Source organism: Aedes aegypti, chromosome 2 (assembly GCF_002204515.2).
Source record: "Aedes aegypti strain LVP_AGWG chromosome 2, AaegL5.0 Primary Assembly, whole genome shotgun sequence".
NCBI classification, from domain to species: Eukaryota; Metazoa; Arthropoda; class Insecta; order Diptera; family Culicidae; genus Aedes; species Aedes aegypti.
This window is the reverse complement of record NC_035108.1, coordinates 233,854,620-233,879,573: the sequence shown is the minus strand read 5'-3', so window position 1 is coordinate 233,879,573 and position 24,954 is coordinate 233,854,620. Positions and strand designations below refer to the sequence as shown.

Here is a 24,954-nt window from a genome sequence, read left to right as displayed (position 1 = left end):
AGGAACTGTGTACCAATAGTGGAGGTATTGTTTTTCACTGACATGCCGTGGATTACTGCGATGAAATCATTTTTCTCATTAAGTCAATGGTCGTTACTTCCCGTTACAACATCAATATGTACATTAATTGCGCATCTTGAATTTGGGCGTTTAAATGAAGTTCAATCGTGCTTAGTACCTCCACTATTGGTACATCTACCCTAAATTTGTTGTGAACTTCATTGTATTATAGTGCAAACTTAAAACGTTAATTTATAAAGCCCTTATATTAGTTATAACATCCTATTTCTCAATATACTGAAGATAAAAAAGAACGAAATCTCAGGTCATAGATGGGCTTCTTGTTTTTGGCCGAGCGGTATTTGGGCTCATCGTGATATAATCCATGATATGAGTCGGTTTGATCTATGGATCAATGCACGAGTTCACTAATTTGACGTTTGAGCGGTGCCGAATTCACTAGTTTCCATGGTCACATAAATAACACGGCACCGCTAAAACGTCAAATAGTGAACTCGTGCACTGATCCATAGAGTAAAGTATGGCATAAGTTCGAGTGGGGCTAGGAATTCATTGAACGAAAACTCCAACCCTCCACTGATTTACGTAAGCAGATATTAAAGATTAAAATTTTCAATCCAAACTAGTTTGGGTGGCAGATTGTTGAAATGATCTAGCATACAAAACGTTGCCCTAAACCAAACGAACATCTTTGCTAAAACATTGGGTTTCTAGGAGTTCAGCATCGTTTGATCACTAGCGCCTGCTACCGGCAGGATATCGAAGGCAACGTGGTCTAACAAACAACTTAACCGAAAACACCAGCCATCTATCTGATTTGCAACGACCAATATATTAGTTTGAAATGTTCAATGTTGTCTAGCGCTGCCTAGTGGTAAAATATGGAATTTGCTCCAGCACATAGTTCTTCATGAAATGTATTACTTTGCCGAGAAGTTACTAAAAAAAACCTTTGCAAAGTTTGACATTAAAATTGACGCACTGATTGTTTTTTTTAAACTGAGACTACACGAATCGCATCACTTATCCAGGTGAATACTGATCATGTAGCTTTTGAACCACCCGCTAACAAAATTCCTTCCTGTGAAAAACATGAAGATGCAAAGATGACCTCGGTCTCTAGTAGCAATGGACGTCACACTAACATTTCTTCCCTTCCCCAATGGCCGTAACGACCGGGCGGTGCCGTTATTGACTTTGCTATATTTGGAGTTTTCGAAATCGTACGATGAAGATGGTATGATACTCACAAGCTGCATCTGGTTTCCTGTACAATTTTGATTATTCCGGCCAATCACGGAGTAGCAACTACGAATTGTATGGTCATCAATTCAATGCTTATGCTTAAATGTTAGCCGTTTGTTTGTCTACAGCTTTTCGAATCCGTAAATTCAATAAAATTCGTCGGTCGGATGATTTTTCGAATGGGTGGAAGGTTTTATACCCGTGCGGTAAAAACGTTCATGACTCACGCCACTCTAAGAGAAAACTGTAAACCGCTAAAAACATTAAATTCACACAGGATCAAATAAATATGACGGGTCAAACATCATTGAAAGAAAATAAAAAATCAGTGCACAGGTCGCTGCGAGCCAGATATTTGAACATTTAGCTCCCACATTTTTCCTAGCACGGTAATCCGCGTAAAGTTTTTAACACGAAATTTAGAGTGTTAACTGAGAGCTTTTTGGACTATTTTTTGTTGCGTTTGTATATCGTGTGACTAGAGGAGAAGATTTCCATCCCGAAAAATTCATCGCCCGGCAGGATTTGAACTCACGATTCTCAGCTGGGTCCTGCTCGTTTACCGCTACGGCCAACTGGCACCTAACAATGGTAATAATTGTCATAACCCTTCAATATGTTAAAGATACGATTGAACTACAGTCAACTCTCTCTTACTCGATAATCGGTATAAAGATATCGAGTTAGAGAACCATAGTGAACGATGGATTTCATGGCTACTTCGATGGTCGCTTGGATCACATTTGCACTGATGGTCATGTTCAATATCGTGTTATGGAGAGTTGACTGTACTTCACAATTCTAGTACATTGAATGAATATATCGTTAGAAATCAGACCCAAAAGTTGACCAATGAATCTGATGCACATAAAAAGCAACCATCATTCTGTATGTAGCGCATGTAGTCTTTGTGGGCTAAATGCCATGCCGTGCACGTGCGAATGTTAATATCACTGTGTAATCTCGCCCGATTTTGCAAAACCCATTTCACGCTGAGGTGATACAATGGAATCGACATTTACATGCAAGCAGATGCGTCGCTTTTGTTGGCGTTTGTGCACGTCATTCAACCCAACTGCGACTACTGCTTCTGCTTGGAGGTACAAGTAGCGAGGCGTACGCAATATACGATTTAGTTTATGTAATGAACTTATAATTGCATTCCAGTTTTAAGAACGGCAAATAAATGAAGGCGTCGGTTCAGTATCTATTATAGATCAATTTCACAAATCACTGTTGGAATCTTATAGTGCACCTTTGTTTATCACTAATCGTTTACCTAGCAAGGTCATGCCGGGTTGACTTTCATTGTTGTGCGTTCGTTGAATAGTGATGAGCTTATTTTGTATGGAGGATTTTTTCCAGTGGCGTTTCAAAGAGAACCTGAAAAAATCCAAATCATGTTCTATGTGCAGCAGTAAGCAAATGCTCAAAATGCTGATCTCATTTGCATATCATTAGGTGAAGTGTTCTTATTCATGTTCTTGTTGTTATATCTCAGCCGAAACAAATTTTGCTTCTCAGCTTAGTGATCTACAAGCACTTCCACGTGTCAGGAAAGTGCACATTTTTTCCAGAGTAACCTCTACGAACAACATTATTGGAGGATTGAAAGATGATTTCCGATGGATCTAAAAAGCATGGTTTGAATTGGAGACATAATGTACACTGATCAAATGCTTATTTCGAGATAATAAAATCATGATATTATAGATATTCAGCTACCCACAGTTAGTTCCCAAGTACCATGTGCTGCATTTATTTTTGTCCGATTGATGTTGGTATGGATCGATTTTGACCACATTTAGCTATCTGGTATCGTAAGACCGGCTTGGTCCCCTGCCAATGGATTACCTGCTTTTTCATGTCCACAGTTGATCAGCAGAAGTTTTCTTATTTTATTTTGTATGGAGAAAGACATCTAACTGCAAATTTCTCGTAAATGCGCATATGCGTTAATGTGTGGTGAGTAGCGAATCAGGCCGTGCATGTAACCCATTCGGAATTTTTGCTAAGTTCCATTATTGGACTTTTACCTACCACATACAAATGAGTCAGAACGCTGAGCCGATCTGAAACATAACCCAGTACTTTGAAATTGGAATACCAGGGCCATGCGATGCTCCATTGCCAACAACATCCACTGAAGCGAGTAACTATCCCTGAAGTTGACTGCAAGTGGTAATCGATATACACGTAGCTGTCAAAAGACAAGCAAAGGTCTTAAATAGTGAAGAGAAATAATGTTTCTACGAAAACTACATGCCTTACACACTAGGGTGCGGCTATTTTTCAAAAGTTCTCAAAACCAAAAATTCGTGTGCTCTACTGAATTCAAATCACATTAAAAGAGAAACCTCAAAATCTGAGCCAAAAATATTAACATTTAGAGGTGGCGCAAGCGTCTTGAAGGTGATTTTTTATGATATAAAAAATGACTTTCAGTGAAGTACACATAACTTTGTTATTTTTTAACCGATTTTGAAACTTTTAGCATCAAAACCTTCAAAATTAAATTTGTAAAAACTTTGTAGAACTCCAAATTTGTCTAAAAACAAAACAAGTTTTAGTTAAAAGTGATTTATTCCAAATTTTTCCTCATTTTACTAAAAATTTTAACTTTGTTTAACCATAACTTCATGATTACTTAACCGATTCCAAATCTTTTTACATGTTTTCAAACCTTTCATATATCACATTTCACTAAAAAAATGTCTTGACCAAGTTATTCATCAAAAACGGCACAAAAACATGATTTTTTAACGAAAAATGCCAGTTTTGTCAAATCTTTGGCAGTTAAATATTGTTTCTAAAGCTAAGTATGCTGCTTCGCTCAAGAAAAGTAAAGAAATTCCTTGACTGAATGGGTCAAGAAATTTCCTACAGAGAGCCCCATTTGAAATGACATTTCTTTTCAACTGCGTACTGCGATCAGAAAAATGTGATTTTCTGGAGCATTTCTTGGGAGAAATTTTCCACGCATCGAGATAGGCGATTCCTTTTCTTGTCAGTAGCAAACCAACCTTAAAGCTGAAACTGATTTTTCTCATTTGTTAAACCTTTGGGAAGGACTTTGCAACAATTTTTAAAAAATTTTGAAACAAAATTATGTTTGGATATGTTAAAAAATATATGCAGTATACAACTCGTAATTAAGGCAAGATGCTTTATATATTTAAGTTTTATAGAAAAAATGCTATTTCCGGCAAAAAAAACTTAAATAATCCATAGAAATTTGATTTTTTTTCATTGAAAAAACATGGTTTTGGGTAGTTTTTGATGAATACCTAAGTCAAAATTATTTTTTAGAAAAATGTGTTGTATGTACAGTTTGAAAACAACTAAATTTGCTTCAAAAACATGTTAAAAGATTCGGAGTCGATTGAGTTTTAATGAAGTTATGGTCGAACAAAAATGATTTTTTTAATAAAATGAGGAAAAATTTGGATAAAAGTATTTTTAACTAAGATAAGTTTTGATTTTAGACAAATTCGATGTTCTACAAAGTTTTTATAAATTTAATTTGAAAGAAAACGGTGCTAAAAGTTTCAAAATCGGTTGAAAAACAACAAAGTTATGTTTACTTCACTGCAGGTCATTTTTTATAACTTGAAAATTCACCTTCAAGACGCTTGCACCACCTCTAAATGTTAATATTTTTGGCTCAAATTTTGAGGTTTTTCATTTAATGTGATTTGAATTCAGATGAGCACACGAATTTTTGGTTTTGAGAACTTTTGAAAAATAAGCCGCACCCTATTACACACTCAAAATAAATCACAGTATCCTGTGAAATAAATCACCGAATTAGAACTGTTAACAACAATAATACTGATTTTTCTGTGAAATCTACTGTTTTACTGAAAAAAATAAAGAAAAAAAGACAATTTACACCATCTTCAGCCATAGGCTGCACAGACTGAACATAACTTACATTAGACAACGGACACACAGAACGACCAGTGGACCAGTGAAGAATTTTTCGTTTGACGAAAAGTTTTCACCGACTGGGGCGGGAATCGAACCCACACTCCGCAGCACAATATGCCTAAACGACTGACGCCGCTAACCACACGGCTACGAAATCCGTGAAATCAACTATTTTACCAGAATAAATCCGTGAAACAAAAAAAAAATACTGTAAATCTGTGAAATACTAACGAACAGTACGGTAACAGAATTATTTTTACCGAACTTCGGTGAAATCGTGTGAATGCCGCTCTGGCAGACAAGAGCTTCCTTTTGTTTTAGGTTTTGCACACCATTAACAAGCAGTGAAAGCTGGCTTAGCGGTAACAAGCCTGCTTCTTGATCGGAAGGTCGGGAGTTCGGTTTCCGGTCGGGCCATTTTCTTATTTTTCTTCATGTTTTTGTTTAAAGATTTTACAGATTGATTCACCGAACCTTCAGCTGTTGAGATTACGGTGAAATTTCACCGTAATCCATAATTTTTGTACGGTGTAGTGTGTACAAAGTATTCCATGATTTTTAGTATATTATCTTTTGTATTCAAGCAGTACATCGGAGTTTTTCAGATTAACAGTTCGAAAAATAGCGTGAAATATGTTCAAACAAATTACACTTTTTCTAAGTTATTTTTTTTTATAAAAATATTCAAAGTTTCAAAAGTTTTTTCTTGCAATATAACTTTGTCCGTTTTCGTGATTGCTTAAAAAAAGTTTTCGATTAAATTTAGACCAAAATAGTACAAAATGTTTGAAAATAATTCATATGAAAGCCCTTGAGCAATTTGTTTTACAAAAAAAAAATATGTATATTTTTCCACTATTGACCATAAAACACAATTTTGAAGCCATATCTATTCCAACATATTGTTGTAAATCCAACTTGAAGACTCCAACGCAGCAGTTCGGGTTTGTTATTATATTTAGTTTGCTATTACAATCGATTCCAAACGTGCTGATATTATGTGGGCATATGACAGAAAAACTTTAATGATTTTCGTTTTGCAAGAGAACTTATCAAACCAATAAAATTTATATTTTTACCAGTTTCAGCCACAGGCTTTCGTGCAGAAATTGATATTTATTTTAAACTTATCTTTAGTTAACATCCTTCAATAATATAATTGAAGTTTAATCTTCAAGTTTACCTCATTTGGAATTTATAAATCCTGCTAATTTTAAAATTACATCATCTCAAATTTTCAAACGCGGTTTTCTAATATCTTGTTTTTAGTTTATGTTTTCAGTTCAATTGTCCTCGCTATCAACATGTACACTATATTTGTTGCTCTAAAATGTCTGTGCTTGAGAAGAATTTCCTAAACTTTGTTCTCCTCAGTATTAACCGGTATTTACTCAGTATAACTCGCCAGTGCATATAGCACAACATGTGTAGCAGAAGTAGCCTAGGCAAACTGCTTCTCCTAGCCGACTTAAACAATGTTACAAGGGACCAGCCTCGGCAGGGCTAATCCTCTGCAGCCAACTCTTGATTGGCGCGCCATAAGCGCTGCAATTCTAACATAACGTGAGTGACAGCCGTAGTTACTGCATTCCAGCACTCGGCATCCGCACACATTCTCTCTATTATATTGTCGCGGGTCGTGTTCCCTCCGCATGTAGCGAGCATGCGACCTCTCACAACAATGAAACGGGGTCAATCGAACACGACATGCTCCGCTGTTTCCTCCACACCAGCACAATTGGGGCACGCAGGAGATTCTGAGTGCCCGAACCTATGCAGGTACTGTTTATAGCAAGCATGTCCTGACAAAAACTGCGTCAGGTTCACTTCCCCATGGTTTTTCCATACCAATCTGACACATTTAGTATTGGCCGATGGGTCCATCTACCCTTAGTGGAGTTATCCCATTCCTGCTGCTAGCTTCTGAGCGTTTCCTCTTTTCACGTGTCACGGACACCTCTGGTACCGCTTTGGTTGAAGCATTGAACATCTTCCTTGATGATGAGTCCGATGGGCGTCATCCCTGCTATGATGCACACGGCCTCTTACAGTAGAGCTGTTAGACATCATCCTCGAAAGCGCCGCTATAGCCATAGATGCCCTTTTACAGGCATATTCAACGTGGCTAGCGAAGCTGAGCTTGTCATCGATCATTACCCCAAGATGCCTAAGGGATCGCTTGGACTCTATTGTGCAATCACCTACCGAGATAAGCGCTCGTTGCTCGGACTTTTGATTGTTGACCACCACCACCTCAGTCTTGTGATGGGCCAGTCCTAGTTTCCTAGACTTCATCCATTCCTCAACTATGGAAATAGAGTGCGCTGCTGTCAACTCTTCTTCTTCTTCTTTCTAGCGTTACGTCCCAACTGGGACAAAGTCTTCTTCTCAGCTTACTGTTCTTATGAGCACTTCCACGGTTATTAACTGAGAGCTTTCTATGCCAAATGACCATTTTTGCATGTGTATATCGTGTGGCAGGTACGAAGATGCTGACAACTCTACTTCCTCCATCGATTCACCATAGACCACTAGGGTGATATCGTCGGCGAAGCCAACAATCTTCACACCCGTCGGAAGGGGCAGCCTCAGTACGTCATCGTACATCGCATTCCATAACAGCGGGACCATGATTGAACCTTGAGGTACTCCCGCGGTAAATCGAACGCTTTTCTGCCCCTCCTCTGTGTCATACAGTAGAATCCTACCATCAAAATAGCTTTCTAGAAGCTTACACAACTGCACCGGTACCTTGAGGCGGTGAAGCGTGTGGACTATCGCTTCCCAGCTTGCGCTGTTGAACGCATTCTTCAATCCGGAGTGACAACCGCCTAGTAACGGATGCCGCTCCTTTTTTGCTCGATTACCATCTCAACTGTCTGAACGACCAACTGGATAGCGTCCAGAGTAGATTAACCTTTCCTGAATCCAAACTGGCTGTGTGTAAAATGTGTCAAAAGTAGAACAATATTTTAAAAAGTAATAAAAAGTAGAACAATATATTATTTTTTTATTACAAAAACAAGGTGTTAGACTTTTTATATGAATTTTGTCTCCAAATTCATCCAATCTTTTGATCTAGACTTGGTCGAAAATATGTTACAAATAATAATTAAACAAAACGAATTAAATTTGAGGGTGAAAAGTTTTGAAATTTGTAATATTTTTTATGGAAGAGGAACATTTAAAAAATACGTTTGTTTACATGACAAACTGCAATATACTGCTAGAAGATAAAGGATATTATACATTAAACCATAAAAGACTTTGAATTCTATATAACACAGAACAATACAATGTGTCTGCAAATTATCTGAACAACTAAATATGTGAGGTCACATTGAAAACTATTAAAAACAATGTAAATGTACCTTTTTCAATACATCTACATTTGTATTTGTATTGTAATACATTTGTGGCTTATGTAATACATTTGTGGCTTATGTAATAAAAACAGTGGAAACGGCACTACCGCAACTATAGGAACACCCACAACTAAGGGAACACTTACCCTAATTACGAAATTATTGCTTCTTACTGAGATAGACAAATGTAAATTTTTCGGAGACGTTATACCTGAAGGCAGCTAGCCATTCCAAAGATGTCTTCTACTTTAAATCTTCTTCTTCTTCTTCTTCTTCTTCTTCTTCTTCTTCTTCTTCTTCTTGGCATTAACGTCCCCTCTTCGACATAGCCGGCTACTCAGCGTAGTGTTTTTATGAGCACTTCTACAGTTATTAACTGAGAGCTTTCTTTGCCTAATTTACCATTTTATTTTAGCATTCGTACATCGTGTGGCAGGTACGATGATACTCTATGCCCAGGGAAGTCAAGGAAATTTCCATTACGAAAAGATCCCATCCCATTACGAAAAGATCCTGGACCGACCGGGAATCGAACCCAGACACCTTCAGCATGGCTTTGCTTTGTAGCCGCGGATTCTAACCGCTCGGCTAAGGAAGGCCCCTAGAGATCGAAAAACGACTCTCTCTAAAACGACTTAACACATTTGGCTTAGTTTTACAAAAAAAAATCAGAAATGTGTCAAACTTACTGCTTAAGAATGTAATAGGTCAATATATCGAATCATGCAAGAATACTGAATTTATGCCGCTGGATTGCATAGAACCATGTCTTCAAAGTTTGTACGTATAATTTGCGGACACCCTGTATTTTTCCAGTGGTGGAAGCTCTTTATGTTAATACATTTTCGCTGATTCTTTTAACTTGGGTCATATTCTGATAACGTAAATAAGAATACATAAATAAATTTATAAACCCAAAATCCCCAAGTATATTTGCTGAAAGAACACAAAAACAGCGATCATAAAAAAATAGTTTGCTGGTCTTAAAGGTTTTCCCGTCACTGTATATAAAAACAATAAATACAGTCGTCTCTCCACATCTCGATCACGGACCATCGAGACAAAGAACAAATATTTAATGAATACTAGATTGAAAATCACTCCGTTACCATGAAAGTAATAAACAAGCGGACGTCAACTCGCGATCCAAAATTGTCAGGAATCACTAAAATCTAGTCTAGTCACCTTTGGTTATGGTGTCTCAGGTTATGGTCAAATCGACATACGGAGAGATAATTGGGAACAGAAAATCAACAGGAACACATCGAAATATGGAGAAATCGAGATAAGGAGGACATCGAGATACGGAGAGAGAAAATGTATGCAGATTGAAGGGACCGAAGAAATCATCGACATAAGAAGAGATATCGAGATATAGAACATCGAGATTTGGAGAGCCGACTGTAATTAACAATACATAAATAGTGTTTGTATGCGAAAATCTTGGTAGCTGTTTGTTCAGCATTTGACGTTTGTCGTGAAGTACTACTTGTTTAAAATGATTTATATTGTGCATGCATTCTTTGAATTTATTTATTAAATTTATTATCATTAGCCAAAGCGCTAATATCGCAAATTCGCTGGAATCCCAGACATTCAATGCTAGTCAGATGCTTAATAATCATTACTATTTCATTATTGTTACTTTGCAACAAAATCACAGTTGTTGGGGGTGTTATCAACATTATTGATCATACAGTACTAAACAACCAACTGATTTTAAGCTAATTAGCAAGCTTTTTAAGAGCAATAGGAAAACTTTATGAAGCGCTGTGGAACACTTATCGAGTCTAAGCACCAAATGCTCCGTGGAGTGCTCCGGTCTGAAAACCACTGGTAGATGATGAACAAATTCACGCTCATATTACCGTTGATATTGAAATGACAACTAAATAGCTGAATAAACAGCACCAAACTGGGCGGTGCTTTTTATTTTTCATTAATCACTGATCCACCATAAAGTATTCCAGATGACAGCAACTAGGTACATACATAACTTTTTCTATTATATCTTATTTTCATTAACACCTATTATGCTATCGTCATGACTCCGATATACTGAATACACACAAAAAGACAACAATAGGATAGATCAGTTCTAACATCCAATGCAATGGCTTAGCTAAAAACGATTATGTTTATTTGCTGAAACGAAACGTGACCCACAAAAGTGAATCCGTTGTGCAAAATTGAATCGTTTTCGTCAGCAATTGTGTCGATCACTTCAATTGTCTTGCTACCACTAACCATCAATCCATGTCTAATTATAAACTACTCGTTTCGCACAATAAATTAATCATCTCTTTGCACCGCAACATCACCCTGGCTCTTCGTACTTACGTTCACCAAGTGACGAATGCTGAGGGGCAAACACGCGGACATGAATTGTGGGACATCTATTCTGTGTAGCAGGTATGCTGTGAATCCAGTAAGTGATGATAACCGTTTAAGATTCATTACAGCTGTTTTTTTTTCTGTTTACCGATCAAAAATAGACTTCATTATCCTTAAGAGGCACTTTTTGCATCTTGATTATAATGTGATGATTGAAAATGGTCATTCGGTATTTGAACAAGGGTCCACTAGAAGCTGTAAAATAAGAAACATGTGCCCTTAAATCATTATAATTTGTGAACACAACGTTTTTGATAAATTACGTGAACTTTTATACCAAGCGTCTTCAAGTTAATTATGTTGTTAACTAAAAAATAAAATAAAATGTTGTTTGAATAATTAGAACCTAAATTAACCTAAACATATAAATCAATTACCTTACCAACAGAAGATTGCAACAATTTTTGTCTAGAATTATTGATAATTTTATTCGACATTTGCTCATTCTATGTAATTCATTGATACTATACCAAAGCAGGAGCTTCAGAATCATCTTCAAAATTTAATTTTGAATCATTTGTAGATGATCCTTCCTAGCTAGTCTATATTGGTATAGCATACTATATGGCCCGTCGGAAAATTTGTTTGTAGATCAGAAGCTTGTTCTTAACGCAAAGTTTCGATTTTCAGTTAACTTTTCATTTCCCACAATTTGACAGTCAAAATGGCGTTTCGAGAGAAAGTGCTTCAACAAAAGTTGCTGCTAATAATTATTAAAAATCATTTCAAAACATTTTAGTTGAAAATCAATAATCAATTGATTGTTTATCAATAGTTTTACTATTGGCTAACTTATGTTCGATGTTTACCCAACAAACATTGTTGCTAAGTACGAGTTGAACAAGTAACTTTTTAGTTAATAAGGGTATAAATCAGCTGAATAAGCTATTATTAAGCTACCATTGTTACTTGGGTAGTAGGACAAATGAGTGTATAAATTTATTCCAATAATTATTGAGTCAACCGTACCAATTCGATTCAGGATTCAACTAGTGTTCGTCGAAAATCTGTGAGTCAGTTGTGCTACCAAGGGAAAGTGAGGGTTAATATGTGGATGCAGACAATTTATATATTTGTTACATTTGGCTTGAATGCCCTTATTGTGAATAATTTTTTATCAAGCATGAGTCCTGGATACATCATCTGATTAATTTATTGGAACCTTTATTTATTGGAAGATTCCACTGCGATATTGCTGAAAATTTTCAAGTCTCCTATGAAAATTTCCAAAAGTTTATTATTCCCAGGCATACCATAGGAGAATGAAGATCGATGGGACATGACATCTGATAAACTAGTATTGTATTGTATTGGCTATCAGTGCCACAGCCTAGTTGTTTAGGCGGGTCGCGAGGCACACATAAAAAATTACGGATTACGGTGAAATTTCACCGTAATCTCAACAGCTGAAGCTTCGGTGAAAAATCACCGAACAATCTGTAAAATCTTCGAACAAAATCAAGAAAATGGTTCGACCGGGAATCGAACTCACGACCTACCGATCAGGAAGCAGGCTTGCTACTACTAAACCAGCTTTCACTGCTTGTAAGCCGTGTGCAAAAACTGAAATAAAATGAAGCTCATGCCTGCCAGAGCAGCTGTCACACGATTTCACAGGAATTCGGTGGAAATAATGCTGTTACCGAACTGTTCGTGAGTATTTCACAGGATAACAGTAAAATTGTTTATTTCACAGATTTTTTCCAGTAAAATAGTAGATTTTACGGATTTACTCCGGTAAAATAGTAGATTTCACGGATTTTGTCGGTTAAATAGTAGATTTCACTGGAAAATCTGTATTTTTGTTGTTTACAGTTCAATTTCAGTGATTTATTTCACAGGATACTGTGATTTATTTTAAGTGTGTAGGTATTATAGGTATTCCACTAAACAGCTCGAGGATTTATTACCTTTTAAAGCTGCCAATGGAGATTGGATTGCTTCTCAGTTGGGAGCCATTCAATTTTGTGTTTCCGGTTTTAGAAATCTGTGGTATTTGTTTGCTTCACCATATGCCTGATTATGGAGGAACCACATATGATTTCGATTTATTGTAGTAAAGACGAATGAAAGTAAAAATACTGAATCTCTCACCGGTCAGCGACTACTAAACGGATTTCATCTATTTTTTGTCAGTATACTCGTACACATACCGTCAAGCTACCATTCACCGTGCATTTAAGAAAAATTTTCAAATTTTCGTTTCAAAAAATTATAAAACTTTTCCAAATAATTTGAAGCGTACTAATACCACTACGGAACGTGCAATTATATAATAATTCAGGGAAAAATCTAAAACTAGTGATGCATAAAAAAATGTCCAAAAATTATGTTTGAAAATGTCATGTTAAGGTCGCCTTGTACCGTTCTATGTCACCATTTACCGTGCACACAAGTGCACCATTGACCGTGCGTATAGTTTTTGTTATATTTTAATTTTGTATCTTCAAGAAACGTTGTTGATGGAGCAACTATGTTGCTAGCAGTGTGCGCACTCATTTTTAAGAGTATTCAAATCTTCATTTATAATAAAACCATAAAAAGTTTAAATAATTGGCTAAATAATATTTTTTTCATTAAAATCGTTATAGGAGGTTTGACTGTATTGTCCAAAACATTTCATATACGCTAGAAAAACTAAATATGAAGTAATTCAATGACGACATACCAATAAATCAAATATTACCAAATAATTTCATGCCTTCTACACTAATGCACGGTAATAGGAACCATATGTATTGAAAAGGATCCATTCACCGCGCATTTGGGTTCCGACTGAAACAAAATAAAAAATTCTAATTTGCATAAAATTTCATTGCTCATACAATGAAATACATCTTATTAATAGTATCCAGAGTGAAAACTAGTTGAAATTTTAAAAAAATTAAGGTGAAGATGAATCGAAGCCAAACCTCAAATTTTCAAGAGCACAAATCTGGAGAACCGAACACTCGTTCGAGCAGAAAATTTAATCGATTGATCACCACCAGCTAGTGACTAATCGATTAAGTTTTCAGTTTAAACGGATATTTGGTTCTCCAGATTTGTGCTCTTGAAAATTTGAGGTTTGGCTTCGATTCATCTTCACCTTAACTGTTGACTGTTGACTAAGACTGTTGAAAAATCTCATTATCAAACAGAATTCACATGATTTTGACTACATAAACTAGATTTTTAAAAATGCTTTGTGACAAAAACTACCTCATTTCATCAGTTTTATTTAATTTTGCTGACAAAAGAATAATTTGAGAAAATTGTATGACTATTCTGTAGGAATTTGTATATGTCCACGGTGAATGGAGGCCGCACGGTGACTGGTGACTTAATGGTATCTAGTTTCTAAAAGTGATCAAAGGATCTCGGGTACGTTTCTTCGGTCTGAGTTATTCCGGTGAGTCACTCGGGTCAGGTCGGGTGAAAAGTGTGGTGTGCTTTTGTGCCCCTGGAGGTAGGCAAATTTCAAGTCACATATAATTTCCGAAATCGGATATAATGTGGCCACTATATCATGGAATTTTAAGGTGATTACAGAACGAAGCCACACCTCACATTTTCAAGAGCACAAGACTTGAGAACAAAATAGCGTTCCGCGTTTCAAATTTAATCCATTGGTCACCACCAGCAAGCAAGCAATTTGATTGGTTTTCAACGCGCACTGTTGTCAGATTCTCCAGTCTTGTGCACTCGAAAATTCAAAGTTTGGCTTTGTTTCATAATCACCTTCAGGAAAATGCATCAGCGTAAACCTTCTGAGAAACGATTGAATTTGATAACAATGCGTCCTGCATTTGAATGACCCTATAAATGACATTGATTGGGTCATCGGGACGTCTCAAATTTACGATAAAGTGGCCAACTTGTGTCTATACATCTGTGCCAAGCTTATGGGAACACATTTTAGTGAACTATTATGTTTGATCTCTACTTTCCGAGAATTGAAACGGTTTAGAATCCATCAAAACTATAGCCAATTTTTCAGAGTATTAAATCCAAGTGGCCACATCCTGTACATTCTTAATGGTGCAAATCTCTTTATTTATAATGTTGAATATCATATCTTAATGATTTATGCAAATTTAAATTAGTATCATTAAAAAAAAAGAAAGATAACTTCGCATGTCCCGAAAAATAGCCCTTTTTTACCCGACATGACCCAGAGACTCACTGGAATAACTCCGGTCACAGAAATATTCCCGAGTTCCTCTGGCCACTTTTACAAGCTAGACGTGTGCCAGTATATTGACACAACATTATTTGAATCCGTTAAGTATTCGCTGAGCGATGAGGGTTTTAGTATTTTTGCATTCACTCAGGCCTAGTAACTCGCAATAACTTATGCATACCATATTTTGGTATCATATCATAATTAGGTATTGTTCAGTTGTCAATACCTCATTTTGGTATTATAATGGTATTTGAAAAAAATGTTAAAAATACTTCATTTTGGTATTTGATAGGTATTGAGGACTGCTGGAGGTATTGAACAATTATTGAAAAAAATCACTTTTATATGAAAATATATCAAATATTATTTAGGTATTACAATACCTGATCTAGTTATAACCTTGGTATTTGTAGAATATTCAGAAGGTATTATTTGAGGTTTTTACCTCACCTCAGGGCTCATTCTTACCTCATTCAGGTTGTAGGTATTGGAAATTGTCTGGTATGGAATACCTCAATTTGGTATTCAGTAGTTATTTTCTTCTGCTCGGGGTGACACTATTCCATACTAATCAGGTATGCAAATCATTGCTCTTGGCTCACCTAGCAACTTTACTGAAAACACAACCTGCTGTTTGATCTGCATTCTGAAAAAAAAAAAACAAACAGTTCGTCAACTCTTGTACATTAAAATTAAAAAACCCATACTTTTACCTGATTTTTATCATTACAAAACACAGCCTTTGAATGGTGCGACGTTAAAAAAGTCGACTTACCGTTTAAGTTGTCTTCAGAGTACTGATAGGTAATCTGTTGAACTGAGGTTGCATGAATTGTCCCTAGTAGCACACATGTTATAATTGAGGCAGAATAACGCTTATATAACCATATCTAACAAAACTCCTTCCCATGACAACCATGAAAATGCAGAAGTGATCTCGGTCTCTAGTAACAATGGATGTCACACTAACATTCCTTCCCTTTCCCGGTGATCGTAAGAACGTGGCCACCGCTCTAATTTGCTTTTTAAATAATGTTTGGAGTTCTCGAAAGCGTACATTGAAGGTGCAAAGCTACTCCCAAGCAACATCTCTTGGTTCCTTGTGCAACTTCGATTATTCTGATCAATCACGGTTTAGCAACTCAATTTTTCAAATATAATCCAAAAATACAAAAAAGTTTTAGCAGTTACGAAAAACTTTTCTGATATGCGTGTAATAGTTCAAGGTTCAACGATCAAGGTTACCACGTTTAACAGGACATTACAACTGCAATTGCAGCCACCCTAAATATATTCCAATCAAATCAATTTACCACCGGAGTAGCCTTCAATTTGGTTTAAGTTCAACTAGCTCAAGAAACAAGTTTTATTTCAACCAATGCCAAGTGCCTCTTATCGTTGTGAATTCTTGACGTGTTCGTTGAGCCCATATCATTGCACGGTGAGGTGCATGATCGTTGCCAAATGCCATCCATGAACTTATCGTTCAAGTGCGCGGACTTCAATTTGTTGGGCAACATTTTGGATGGAAGTTGTATGGCGAGTAGAATAAGTTAAAATAATACGCTTGAACATATGTTTTAATACAGTTCATTTTATTTTTCCATTATTAGGCATAGTTATTATGTTATTATTACCATGTTTTTCAACAAGGATTACGTTCATTTGAAAGTCTTAGCACTTTGAAGGGCAATTGGTTGTTGTGCCATGTGGTAGGACGTATTAGTCGTTCCAAAATATGGTATTTGATTCATTCATCCGCATCCTTGGCCATTGAAATCAGTGCGCTTTTATTTAACTTCAGTTTCTGCCCACCTCATGGCACGTGTTTGGTTTATTCCAGGTTCAGGGGATTTATACAGGCGCACAAAAAATAACAGGTCAGGCTACATAACAACCTAAACTACAGAAAACCTGTTGCACAGCAATGATGTGAAATTTGCAACTCTTAAACCAGAACTCGCTTTGTTCTGTTGCAGAGGGAAGCACAATGCGCGCGCAATAAATCTTTCTAGTCAACTACTAATATGGAGGGATGAAAATGAAGTGTCAGGGGTTTCCCCAATGTAAGAGCACCATCGTTGTTGGTTTGGTTTGGTTAAAACGTGATTTTCAATAACCTGTTCTATCCATGGGATAACTATTCTAATAAGCTAGTATCATTCTCGTTTTTATTCCAGATGGAAATCAGGAGTTGCGGCTTCATTGACCTTTGTCAATATTTCAGACGGCTTGTCACCTTTGCTACATCCGTACCCAAGCTGGGAAGCTAATCAATTACCGCAAGCAAATGAAGCTGAAAAGAGTATGTATAATGTTGTAAATCACTATAAGGTACGGTAGAGGTAAGCGGGGCATAGTGCATTATCATCGTAAATTTCCTTTAATCTATCTATTTCTATTAGAAACAAGATGATATCCTTAAGGTGTTCATTTTACTATGCCTTTCCTTAATAATAAGCCCTTTTTAGAATAACTTTTTGAACATATAAATAACTTTCAATAATTAGTTATTTAAATTAGTAATGTATGAAATCGGTTCATTTTCTTTTACACATCTATTAGGGATTTAACTTAAAAAATGGCAAAGTGAGCAAGTGTTGAAAAGAAGAAGGAATAGAAGAAAAGCGCAAATCTCCGCATTTTGTAGTTTCTTGCTTTTATTTTCATGCGTACAGCAGGTATTTGAAATTTTAATAATAATTTATTGATTCTAAAATTTGAAATTAGTTGTTTTGAGCCTTTCAAAATTATATGACCAGAGATCTCATCTCAACTTTTAATAAACTGTTCAACAAAGACTTGATCATTTAAAAACTAGATTCAAAAACATCAAAGCCTAACAAATCTTGACTTGTATATGCCTTGGGATGCTCACTTTGCCCCATCTAAATCATTGGTTAGCGATAACACATCTTTCGGAAATATGATGGATCACAATGTCAAATAATATTTCTAGCCATTTTATTTGAAATAATGTTATGATTAAACTTCATACAATAATTGTACGATGACAAAAAATTGCTTACTTCACTGCTATTTGTGATTAAATCCTTGATATGCTCACTATGCCCCGCCTACCCCTACATAATCTTTAATACATGAATATGAGGATATTATATACGAAAATGAAAACTTGATTGCATCGAACAAAATTAAATTTCAATGCATGCATCAAATTTATTTATTTATTTATTTCACTTCGTCTTCAGCATTGCTGTACAGGCTGTATTGGTCTTAATCTAATGTAATAATCTTCTTCTAGCTTTAAACTTATTTCTACTCACATCAAAGTCAAAAACATAAACATTTAACAAATTAAAGCATCTTTCCATCGGGTGATTTTGTCCAAATACCGTACGATGTCTTGCGGTCCAGAACAATGAACGTGGGCGGGGTCTCCGAGCCAGAACGAAAATCCGATTCGTCAAGACATCGAAAGCAAACATTCTTTGGAGAGATACACGACGTGTTCGCAAAGGCTCAAGCTTGATTAGTTCACAGCGGTTCTCGTAAGGAGGCAGTCTGAGCGGATCGTTCCATGGTAGTCTCCGTAACGCAAACCGCATGAAACAACGTTGCACCCTTTCTATGCGAGTAATATGCGTTTCTTGATATGGTGCCCAGATTTGAATAGCATATTCGAGAAGGCTACGAACGATTGCACAGTAAACGGTCTTCAGTCTTGAAACTCGGATGCATTACGACGAATGAAGCCCAACACAGCGAAAGCTTTCATTGTTGTCTTTGAGATGTGTTCAGCGAAATTCAGCTTACGGACCATTATCACTCCCAGGTCTTTAATCGACGTTACACGTTCAAAGCTGACACCATTTGCAGTGTAGTTAAAGCTCAACTGCGACCGTGATTTGGTGAAGCTAATAACTTTGCACTTCAACGCATTCATTTCCATCCCGTTCATTATGCACCAGCGTGCTACAACGCTGAAGAGCAGCACAGTCGACCATAGAACTGATGATACGGTATAATTTCAAATCGTCTGCGTACATAAGGTGCTTCGAATTCAGTCGATGACTCAAGTCGTTGATGAACAAAATGAAAATCAAAAGACCGAGGTGGCTACCTTGCGGCACGCCAGACGGAGTAGCGAAACTAGTTGATTTGGTGGATCGTAGATTAACAATGGCGGTTCTGTCTCGTAGATATGATCGTAGCCACTTGACCAACCAGTCGGGAAATCCTAGCCGCTCAAGTTTACTGTTGACCGATTCTTCACGAAGCCGTGCTGATATTGCGATATTACTGGCATAGCCGCAGCGTACATTCTACTGTGAACTAAGAGTTCTAGTGTCTTAGCTAAGCAACAGAGAATCGAGATGGGTCTATAGTTTTTCACTTCATGGACATTGTGAATGAGCGTTATGGCAGCAACTTTCCAAGCATCCGGAAAAACAGCTTCCCACAATGACAGGTTGAACAACCGACAAACAGGTGGTCCAAGTACTTCAGCGCATCGTTGAATGAAGACCGGAGGGAGTTTATCAGGTCCAGGACCCTTGGAAGGATCGACAGAGTTGAGAGCACTTACGACTTCTGCCCAGTGCTGGGAATGGTAATAGTAGTAGGCTTGAATTTTCGCGAAAATCACGTGGTTCTCCCAGTACAGTAGTTCAAAAATGCGAATCTCATCAAGTAGCCTATGTTGGAAGCACGAATTTTCTAAATCATGAGTGTCATTGAAGGCTCTAAATGCGGGAAATGCTGCGGGATATAACACCTTTTTTTTGTCGGTAGCGATAGGGTACTGGCACTCTTAATCTGCCCTAAGCTGCTTCCCAGCATTTTCTTTTATAAGCCTCTATTGCGTTCATCACACAGACGTTCCTAAGCAATGTTGCTCAAATGGTTACTGTGTACCCTAGCAGCAATCAGCCCTTACCGTAGTTTTGCAATCTAGTAGTTCAGGCTACTATCAAACTATGATAAGGCCTGAAATGCTACTAGAGTGGTTAAAGTGAAGAACGAAATAGTTTTATTAAAAGGTCCTCATTCCCCATTTCATTTCATCACTCACTATCGTCACTTTTATTTTCGACACTATCACGTATATCACCGATTATCACTCATCAACTTTCGTAATACACTTCAGATATACTTTCCATTATATCACTTTTCACATCACACCATTTTCATATAAATTCATTGTTATTACCATTTACCATCTGTAAGCATTACTAAGTAATTAAACGATATTCAATTTAAATGTTTTATTATTTTTGCTGCTGTTGAGTCATTACTATTCAAACTACAATTTAGCACTATCAAGAAAGTTACAGTAAAACAAAATCACTTCGATCCATTCTTCTGCACTCGCTGTCATTATTAACACTTTTATCATGCATGTTTGAAGAACTAGGCAATAATGTTTATATTCAGAGAAATGATTGCAAGACGTATTATGGCCTTTATTAAATTAGTAGAGTTCAAATCATTATCTATCAGAATCACTTCCAATTTCATTTTCAAATTTTCATCACCATAGATTTTATTATAAAATGACTATTAGCACCCTCACAATCACTAAATTTAATAACAACGAGTGTTACGCGCAGTTCCACCAAACACCCATTCTTATGTTGCATTATAAAACGATTGATCACACGTTAGCTTCGAAACTTAACAACCATTACTGATTAGTACAAAGGATGCTACAGCTCGTGGTAAACAAACTGAACCATCAACAACCAGCACTGGTTTATAAGTAACTAATGAGCCCTGGCGGTCCCTCCGTTCGAAGAGGACCTGATAATATGCCGAAAAATATTAACAGATCCTCCGCCTGAATGCAGCCGTTTCATGATAAATCATGAACCGTTAGAGGTGTGCCAAAGTATCGGGAAGGTGATATGTTTCACAGACGGGTATTATTATGGTGCACCTTCTACTTTGGCACCGTCAAACCCTGTGATCGTGGCCAGGGAAGGCTCTAAATGCGGGAAATGCAGCGGGAAATAGAACATTTCTCTACAGTAATTCTGGGTTGCCCTTAGCAACGGGTGTTTTGCTATTTTCAAGGCTTTTTGCATACAGCAGTGATGGGCGTGAGTTTCACTGGCTTCGCTGACTGTGATTGACTTTGCTTGGCTACTGTAGAGTGAATTTCAAGATTTTTCCCAACCCTGCTTCTGCCACAGCAAACGTGGGAAACGGCAAATGTATGTCGAAAGACAGCAGGGAATTCAGCATCTCATGCGGATCCGGTGGAGTTTCAACGTTATAAACGGATTTGAAATAGTCGGCGAAAAGGTCGACAGACCCTTCGATGTCGTAACTTAATGAGCCGCCATACGACATTTGTATTTGTATTTGTATTTGTATTCAGATTCAAGACTACGGAGAAAACCCCTGTTTACTTCAGTGCGATCGCGGAAGAAGCGACAGCGAGCTTTGCGAAGAACGTTTCTTTGGTGTCGAAGATCGGAATTCCACCATAGCTGATAGTTCGACCGCTGAGGATTAGTTCTGCGGAGCAGAGTGTGTCTGCTGATGATTCCGAAAACCAATGTGTAGAAAGTATCGATCGCTTCGTTGATATTTGCTCCTTTGAAGATTTCCTCCCAGTTCAAAAGATGTAGATCATCAATAACGACTTCATAATTACATAGTCGAAAATCAAAATCTTGGCCTACTGCAACGTCTAGATTCTCGCTGGCACTGCGCGTGGCTAGGCGTAGCACAAACGGTTTATATTGGCGGTCAGTTGGTAAAATAGCTGATGGCGCTTCAAGTAGTTTAACCTCACTACTGTTTACAAAAGCCAAGTCGAGCAATCTGCCGTTGGAATTACGCACGTTACAAATCTGCTGTAATCCAGTAGCGAACATGTTTTCAGCTAAAGAAAGCTCTTGCTCAGTCGAGGCATTCGTCGGAATGTAGGAGTTCACATCGTCATCGTATGACCATAGTAAATGTGGCAGATTGTAGTCACCAACAATCACTACAGAATCGCCGAAACTTGTTTTGTTGATAATTTGCTCAACACAGTCGGAATGTGCGGCATATTTACCGGGATCGCTGTTGGGTCTCAAATAGATTCCACAAACATAGACGAATTTGTTCGACGAGGATACTTTTACAGCAACCTGTTCCAACGAGTCAGATCTGTCCAGCTGAACAGACATGCTAGCTACAGACTTCTTGACAGCGATGAGTGTTCTCCCTCACTGCTTCGGTCGCATCGATAGATGTTATAGTCGGACGACAGTTCAGTGTTCCTCACATCACTGCGAAGCCACGTTTCCGTCAGCACGATAACGTCATAGTCACAAGAAGCGGTCAGTAAGTGAAAATCGTTAGTTTTCGTACGCTTTCCGCCGACGTTTTGGTAGTAAATAGTAAGTATCGTTCCACTTTCCAGGTGTCCTCGGGAACGGCGTAACGGTGGGCGATGGCGGAACGGGGAACGATGGCGGAATGATGTGAGGTATAGCGTGATGCACGGACGTAGCAGTTGTTGTTAACTCTTCGGAAACTAACGAGGAAGGATGGACGATGCTATCGGTGTCTCGGTCTGGATGATTGGGTTGGGTGTCACAGCTTCCGGCCTCCAAAAAAACTGTTTCTTATTCCCAACATTTTCAATTCTCGGAAGCGTATTCCACGTGGCCAAGTTTATGGTGCCAGAGCGATGGTTTTGAGTTCAAGTGGTATTCCTATTTTGTACGAAACAAAAGTGAGCGTTCTGGCGTCTTTCCCACGAGGAACGAGTTTAACCACCTGCAGATTCGTTGCCTTCAATCTGGACTCCACTAGCTGACGACCTTGCTCTCTGGTGCCTCCGGCAATGTGCCTGACAAGTACAGCCAGAATTTTTCGAGATTTTCTTCTGCGGCTTCAGAAACAACCAGCTCCGCGACTGTAGCACTAGTTCGCAACACATGGATTTTGCCGGCCGATGGGTAGCCGCATGGTCGTCACAATCATTATCACGCAGACGCTTGGATCTAATCGAAGGCGGTAAATTGAAGCTGGGGTACGGGGTGCGGAATCGATCAAAGTTTTGAAATTTGAACGAATTTCATACTTGATCTCTGCCAGCACGCTATCTCTAATTTCCACTTTCATTGATTCAATCACGGATTCATTCGCCTTGTTGACTGACACCAATGAGTTCGAAAATCGCGCTTTCGATAGAAGATTTTTGCAAGCCGTACACATACATACTAGATGCATATTTGCTTTGATCGAGGCGTATGCATCATCAGCAATCCCGGAGCACCGCATACAAACCATACACCATAGGTTCCCAAACTTTTTAGATGCGCGACCCACCCAGCCATCAGACATCTTGTTCGCGACCCACCAGTGCAGAGTTGCTCGCTGTCACAATCAACGCTTCAAATTTGCTGATTTGTACAGGCCGACTGCGATACAATTCGGATCAATCTGTATAACATCAACATCATGCTGTCTACTCCATCACAAGTGCATTGATGGCGATAGACTATGGATATCACTGATGGGTCAAGTTTAGCCTTAAATTAAGCAGTTAAAATGACAATTTATCAGTACGATATTTTTGACAGTGTTGCAGATAGAATGAAACTATTTGTTGGTCACTGAAAAACAGTAACAGCATGGATAATTACCACGTGATCACTCATTCCGCAGTGATTATGATCTAGAGTGCGATGTCGCATCACTGCTGTTGGTTGTCAAATCAAAGTGATATTGATAGCTCGCAAGTGATAGTGATAGTTTTAGACCATCAGCCATCAGCTGATATGAATGATATTAAGCAACTCTGCCCACCAGAGACAAATTATTGAAAAAATGAGTTCTTCATTGTAACTTTCATGGTCTTTCGATACTCTGTCTATGATCAATGACAAGGCGTGATAGACATACTCAAAATCAATTGAAACTTTCAGAGTTTGAGAAAAATTATATATTTGAAAGTCATTAGGCGGCATCCACAAATTACGTAACGCTCTATAGGGAGGGGGAGTAGGCTCAAGCGTTACGACTCATACAAAAATTTGAAATTTTTCATACAAAAAGCGTTACGGAGGGGGGGAAGGGGTCAAAAATTTTCAATTTCAGCGTTACGTTATAAATGGACGCTGCCTTAGTTTTCATTCCTCTCTCACTATAACGTCGAAATGAATTACTTTTGAATGAGAGGTAAATAGCAAAATAAAGATAAAAATAATGAAATAATTTGAATATAGGAACATTGTTCATCGGCAATTTGTTTCGACCTAATGACTTTGACAGTTAAGATTAAGATTAATGTTCAAATTAAATTTTCATAATCAGTATTCACTGACTTGAATTCCTCATCTGTGCAAGAAACGGTTGAATTTAATGAAGATAAAGACTGTTATGAAGTGGCCGAAGATCGAGGAAACATTCAAAACATAGAAAATAAATAAAAAATACGATTTTTTTCACGACTCACCAGACACTACGCAGTTCGAATGAAACGTGTAAATTTCTTAGACATATAATGCACATAATTGGAGCGTGGAGTATCATGGATATTTACATGATATGTCATGTAAACTTCAATTATATGTCATGTAATCCAGCAGGATACTCTATGATTACATGACATATAACACATTTTTACATGATTTCAGATTTAAATTTACACGACGTCATGTTTACATCGCATAAATGAAGTTTATATGACGTGTAATCTTCATTATTTTTTACTGTGTAGCTCACGACCCCACTGGAGGTCGCGACGCACAGTTTGGGAAACTATGCCATACACGCTTACAATTACAATTCATGCATTCCTTGCGGTAAAACAGCCTGGAACCCAAGCGCAAATCTCACAAAAGAAATTAAAAAAAAACAGTGGATTTT

At 37.5% G+C, this 24,954-nt stretch overlaps 1 protein-coding gene across 2 annotated transcripts in view; it reads left to right on the top strand.

Moving 5' to 3' along the window:
* Positions 1-24,954, top strand: part of LOC5569110 (protein yellow) — a 30,979-nt gene that overhangs the window by 3,537 nt on the left and 2,488 nt on the right. For both annotated transcript variants that reach the window (XR_002500419.1, XM_001652659.2), the window contains exon 2: positions 17,301-17,425. Coding sequence is in view for 1 of the 2 variants with exons in the window: in XM_001652659.2 (XP_001652709.2) it covers positions 17,301-17,425 (125 nt within the window). In the remaining variant the exon portion in view is untranslated. The remainder of the gene's footprint in view (positions 1-17,300; positions 17,426-24,954) is intronic.